The following is a 6,611-nucleotide window of genomic DNA, read 5'->3' as shown; positions in this document are numbered from 1 at the left end:
GAGGGTGTCATTTGAATAAGAACCAGAATCTCAGAGGAACGATTACAGCACATTTGTGAATCTGTTACACGAAGAATTTAAACAGTTCTGAAGGCAAAAGGGGTCCAATCTGGTACTAACAAAGTGTACCTACTAACTTGGCCACTGAGTGATTCCTAGCCTTTTTGGTGTGCATACTCACACATGCCTGTCAGATGAGCTTCACTTCCCTGTTTATTGATAAAACTCTTCGTGGTTTAGTGTGTTAATTTGATTGAACTACTACAATAGAGAAGATTCATGGATGTAGTGCAGGAGGACTTGCAGATGGTTGCTGTGACAGAAGAAGATGCTAGCGACAAGGTGAGATGGAGGCAGATGATTCACTGTGGCAACCCCTAAAAGTGCAACTGAAAGAAGAAAATCCTTTCCATACATTTGAGCAGCCTGTGTTTGGCTCATTTGAGTAAACCTGGTATTCATATATAACATTTGGAAACAGAACACTGGTTAGACATAACTTAATGTCCTTATTAATTTTGCATCAACAATGTGGATTCTTAATTCATTGATATTTAAAGTTAACTATTTGGTTAAAATAAATTTGGCTAGAAATGTTTTATTATTTTCCTAACTAACAATTTATCTGATATTCAGCAGCATATTTTCCATCATTTATCCATTAATTTTAGCTATCGATTTGGTACTTTTAGATAGTGATTTAATTCACAACATTCAGCTGAGCTATCTTTTTAGCTACCTAATTTTAAGCTAACAAATACTTCTGGTAGCTTGCTTCCCAGGTTTCATGAATCACTGCAGATATTTACTTTTATAATTGGAATTTAAAAGTTTGGCTTTTTCAATCTATTTTGCATGTACACATTGGGGAAAGCAGGAAAACCTGCTGGAAACCCTGACGTAGCCTGTCAATGGTTGGGGTCAGTGGCTTTAGAGAACAAGGATTCAGTGTCAGTGTCTTTTTTTGCTCTGCATGCTGCTAATAATCATTTTACTTTAGCTAAAAAAACCCAAAGTTTTTACCCTCTTGTGGAAACACAGTGTAAGCTATAGTGTTCCCAGCTTTTATGTTTGCTGCTGGGCCTATACTGTGTCTTCTTTTTAATGTTGGCTTCATCCTAATCGGTCGACTCAAAGTATCTGCAAGTAAAGCTGTACTTTCCAGTGTTACATAATGCGCACAAGCTGGCACTTTTAAATATGGTTTTGAATCAATATTATTGACTCATGATTTCTCAGTTTCTCCAACTCAAAGCCTCACCCTCTTTATTCAACCTTATGTGTGGTCTTAAAGGGCCAAAGGGAAAAAAAGATTTTCAGCTTACTGAAATAGAACTCAGGAACAAACAAAGTTGTCTGTAAGGTCCACCACACTGCTTAAAACACCAGCTACACAACATCCTTACATGTCTGTTTCTTGTAAATGCCAGCAAGCAGCTTCTTCCTTCAAAGCATCCATAATTAGGGGGCATTGCCTGTGTGTATAATTCACAGCAGACTTCAAAACCTTGTAAAGCAAACATGGAAGGCGACTTTGTTTTGAAGCACGTGGCAATATATTGTGCATTCCCCCATTGTTATACTGCTACAGCAACATTGTGGGGTGTGCTAAACACCACAAACTCTCAGGACCTCCTGGATGGGGATCCATGGGGATCCCCTGCGACATAATGAATGGTGTAAGCTCACTTTCATGTCAGTAACTACTAGAAGAAAACAACAACAATGGGAGGGACCCAGTGCTCAAAGGACCAGCTGTTGCAGCAACACTGTACTTCAAACACAACTTCTTTATTTAAGAAGACTCGACGCAATCCATTAAGTATGTTGTTTTACAGATTAGTATTTGACACAGAAGTCTACTAGTGCTGCCTGCAGTCTTATCCATCAAAGTATTACATCTGGCCACATATCTTAAAGATATACAAGAATAGATTTTTTTTTGCTGCTCTATTTATATAAACAATGAATACATAATAGATGTTCAGTAATAAAGATATTGGCACTCACAGTATTTACTTACCTCTAAAAACACTGTACATTTTCAAAGACTACAGGAGGCTTTGCATTTTTAACCATGTCACAACCTTTAGCATCGCGACAGCAAAGAATTGTGCAAAGTCTGCTAGCCTATAAACAAAAACATACATCAGATACATATGTAAACATTATTTTTGGTTTTGCCAGAAACACTCGTCTGAAGCACAAACTAAGAGCGACATAAACACATAACCTTGTAATGTTGCTGCTAATCTATTTAAATTTTGGTGTCAAAGTCAAACCAAATAGATGGCATTGAGCGCAGGGTAAGGATTCTGCTCCAAAACTCACTCTGAGAGAGAACCGAACGAGTGTTGGAAAACTCAAACTAAGACCTGTGTTTTGAAAAAGGATTTTTCCTTTTGTCACTCTTGTGATTGGCTGACTCCTATACAAAGCCATTGTTTCACACGCATAACCCCACACATACACACATGCAGAAAGCCGTGACAGGTAAACGCAGATCACTAACCAATAAAAAGACAAAAAGAGACATTTCTGGTACACTCACTTGCAGAGAGACAGTATTGGAGTAACATTAAGGTGATGTATTATCTACTGTAAAACATTACTTCATATTGAATCATTTTAGATATTCTACTAACATTTTGTATTGTAAGGATAGAGTATACAAAGTTATCAAAGTACAACAGTGCACACAGAATTGTCACCATGCTGTTTATCCTATTAATATCTGGATGCTTTAACTAAACCTGGATTGTGTTACTGGAATTTTTTTACATCATGTTTTTACATCAGTTGGATGAAACACTTTGATTTGTTTGGTATTTGGATGATTCTGAGAGAAATAGACCAAATTTAGGAATGTCTTAACTGTCCCCCCGCCCCCAGAAATGGTATCACAGTATTGTTGGATTATGTTGCATAAGATGAAAAAGATTGTTCCTTTTTTCATAAGAATATTTAAAGATTGTTTCCTACTCATATTTCTTGTTTATTTTAACAAAAGCTTTACTATGCCAGAGACAGTCCAAAAGACTTTTTCTAAAATAATAATAATAAGAAGAACAGATTAACTCTATCTGTACCTTACAAATGGAGATAGCTACATTTTAGGTTAGGGTAGGTTCTTTTTTTTATATTCCTTCAAAAAGAAATTCTACCATTACTGCAGTGTATGCAGTGCCAAGTTAATGTCCCCCATACTGCGTTTTTAGTTTCGAACCGACTTAATTGGAATATGAAGCCAACATTTTAAAAAAAACAGAAAAAGAAAAAAAAAAAGAGTCAAAGTTCCCCCCTAAAACACATTTGTTTCCTCCCTGAGATTTTGCAATGCCAATTATGATATTGCACTTTTTAAATTTTTTTTATTTATTAATTTTTTGGCTTGAAATCTTTAGAGATATGTTAAAAATACAAATACAAATAAACGGGGCACACGCACCCAAAATTATCTTCATCTACAGAACATTTTAGTGAGGAAAATATTTGTTAGTTCAGGAGAACTGATCCTTTATGCTCTGGCTTTATGCCCCTGGTATGTAATTTTCTCTCTGCCTCTGTCTCTTGGTCAAGCGCAACTATTATAATAATAATAACAACAATAATAATAATAAAAGAAAAATGTGGTGCTGCATTCATGAGATGATTAGGGACTATTTTCACTCAGAACTTGAGGTACTCGTTCTTCAGTCTGCTCAGTCTCGTGCCGTGGCTGCGGATGATCAAAGACAGGAGCTCGTGCTTGTCCTTCAGGCCCAGAGAAATGTCCAACGTCTCCTTCAGGACGTCCCGCGTGTGCACTATCATGTTAAGAAAGTCGTCATTGAGCCGGTGCTCCTCCTTCAGCTCACTCTCCTGGCTCTGTTTGAATTTCACCTCGAGCTCCAGCAGAGATTTCTCCGAGTTTGTAAACGCCTCGTTTATCTGGGTTGTCTCCCTCCGCAAATACTTCCCGTAGCTGTCCTCTCCGTCCAGGTCGTACGAGATGCTTTTCCCGATCCCCTCCAGCACCCTGGCAGAGTCCTCGATCTGCCTCTTGATGATAGTGAAATCGTCCCGTATGACGGCGTCCTGGTCCTCGCCGAGGCTGCACTTTCGCTCGTCTTTCATTTTAAAAAGCATCTGGCACTTCTCCGGGTCGTCGTTGTCCTCGTAGTCGCCGTCCGGCACGAAATAATGATGGAAAGTACCATTAGACATCTCCGGATGTAAAGGTCCCTGGTAAAAGCCTCCATACACCGACAGTGATAACCCGGCAAAGAGGAGCAAGTGAAAAACAGCCATGATGCCCACTTGTCCCAAATATACTCACAAATAGGAAATAAATAAGTTTAAAAATGATGTATTCGAAAAAATATGAGCCCGGTTGTCTATTAAATCCCAAACCGGCAGAAAACCACAAACATTTCAGTTAGTTTTAAAGTCCAAAGTGCGCAGTTGGTTGAAACTTTCTCGCAACCCTCTCTGATATTCTTCTGGGTCCGAGCAGATGAAGTGGCGTAAGTTGTTTTCAACCTCTCGTCCTTTAACGGAGCCTGCCAACTCCCATCACTGTCGGCGAGCACGAAGGCGATGTATGAAAGTTTGTTTCAGCAGTTGTACTCCCGGCTTTAGTCTGGTGCCTCAAACGCAACATCTGGAAGTCTCAAGTGCCGCGCTTCGGTTTTTGGCTAATAATACCTCTGTGCTACTCTCAAATTACAGCCCCTCCGTCACTTAAAAGGCTGCATTCAGTCTGCACCAGGCTGCTACCAGCAAGGCCAAAGCTGTTAAAGCCCCATCGAAACCAAGAAAGACCAAGTTTGTGTGAATTCACATAACCGTGACCAGCTGGCAGAAAAGGTTCAACAAGTTATTACCCTACCGAGAAATATAGGCTACACAAGACCACATGTAAACATGAAATGCAATCGGCCCTATAATTATAGTGAATATAACCAGGTAGTGGCCTGGTTTTATAAAATCTGTTTTTTAATACCTGACGTGAAGTGTGGCAGACATATAATTTCTGTGGTAGTATTGCATAATATAAAGATGACGTGGACACAAACAGCATTACGTATGTATGTAGAACAGGAAAAACGTATCTGATTTCATTACAGTTTGCAGGATTGTTTTCTTACACCTTACATCCAAGTCACTGCATTTCATGGCAGAATAGTGCATTGGCTCAAGTCTATGTGGAGACGCTGGTATAGCTTTTTTCAGTTTTTAATCTCGTTTTTTGTGTTGTCTGATGTTTTATTTCTCTGGACTGTGAGACTGGAATAAATAGAGACTGATATGCTGCCTATGAACAGTCATAGTAATTCGTGTAGCTTAATTTTTAAAGTTACTGTACATACAGTAATCGATACATTTGCCTTTAAGCCATGGTTACTAGTTACTTTTTTATATGCAAAACATTAAATATTCTCATAAATTATGTCATAAACTGTTATAGACCCAATGCTATCCAAGGTTCCTGCAATTTGTTCCCCATAAATACGCTACATTAAAACGGTCCTTAAGGGTTTAGGCATCATTATTGATTTGCTAGGGTTAATGGTGAGATAATGGTCTGCTGCTGTGGACTTTTACTCAAGTTCTGCAGTTTGCAAACAATAGTGGAAATGCCATTTTAAAGTTAGAAGTTAAGAAAATTGATAGATGACTTAAGTTTTTTTTCTTTTTATAGTATGCTATTTCCATTTCCCAAACAACAGCATTTCAGAAAATCTGGGATGGTATGTAAAATGTAAGTCAAACACTTCCATAAGTCTTTGTCTTTGTTCGTCCTACTATCCACTAAAGCAAATTAAGCTAAATGTAAATATGTTGCTGTCTTCTCTGGGCCAAAGCTCATTTAAAAAGGACTGACATTGTCCTGGTGTCAGACAAATTTGAAAGTGTTTTTGGGAAAACAGATACTGTAGCTCCTGAACTAAAGAGGAGAGGGACCAACTAGCTTGCTATCAGCACTCAGTTCAAAAACCTGCATGTGTTCATATCTTCTTCTTGCACATCTGGAAATGCACCATCAGTGAAAGACCAGTTTTAGATTTAGAATTTTACATATGCTCCCATCCAGATGTCTTTTTCAGAGAAAGCACATTTCAGCAAGACAGTGATACATCTACTACAACACCATGACTTTGTCTGAGGAGTGTCCAGGTGCTGAAATGGGTTGCCTATTGTCCACACCTTTCACCGATTGAAAAAAACAAACAAACAATGCCACATCATAAAACACAAAATACAATAATGAAGGCCTTTGACTTCCTCCCAAACTGTTGTTAAAAGTAGATGGGATGCTACCGAGTGGTAAGCACTGCCCTGTCCCAACCTTTTTGAGATGTGCTCCTGCCATCAAATTCAAATATTAGTTCATTATTTTCTTAAAATGGCACATTTTCTCAGTTCAAACATTTGATGTGTTTTCTGTGTTCTACAATGAATAAAACACAGTTTTATAAGATTTGCAATCAGTTTGTATTTACATTTTGCACGGCGTGAACTTTTTTGGACTTGGGTTGTGCTTCTTCCACCAACCTGATAATGTAGAATCTTCATTTTAAAAGAAAACCATTTTAACCTTCACTTTGCTTCTGCCAAATATTGCATTA

At 38.2% G+C, this 6,611-nt stretch overlaps 1 protein-coding gene across 1 annotated transcript; it reads right to left on the bottom strand.

Annotated features, from left to right (window-relative positions):
- Positions 1–3,040: 3,040 nt before the first annotated feature.
- On the bottom strand, positions 3,041–4,675 carry fibinb (fin bud initiation factor b). The gene has a single exon (XM_026161639.2). The coding sequence runs from the start codon at positions 4,288–4,290 to the stop codon at positions 3,670–3,672; it is 621 nt and encodes a 206-aa protein (XP_026017424.1). The 5' UTR covers positions 4,291–4,675; the 3' UTR covers positions 3,041–3,669.
- Positions 4,676–6,611: the final 1,936 nt, after the last annotated feature.

This window comes from Astatotilapia calliptera, chromosome 1 (assembly GCF_964374335.1).
Source record: "Astatotilapia calliptera chromosome 1, fAstCal68.1, whole genome shotgun sequence".
In the NCBI taxonomy this organism is placed as follows: domain Eukaryota; kingdom Metazoa; phylum Chordata; class Actinopteri; order Cichliformes; family Cichlidae; genus Astatotilapia; species Astatotilapia calliptera.
Note: the sequence above shows the minus strand (reverse complement) of the source record. Positions and strands in the feature narration are given on the sequence as shown.

Coding starts and splice junctions, on each gene's coding strand:
- fibinb (XM_026161639.2), bottom strand. CDS start 4,290: ATGGCTGTTTTTCACTTGCTCCTCTTTGCCGGGTTATCACTGTCGGTG.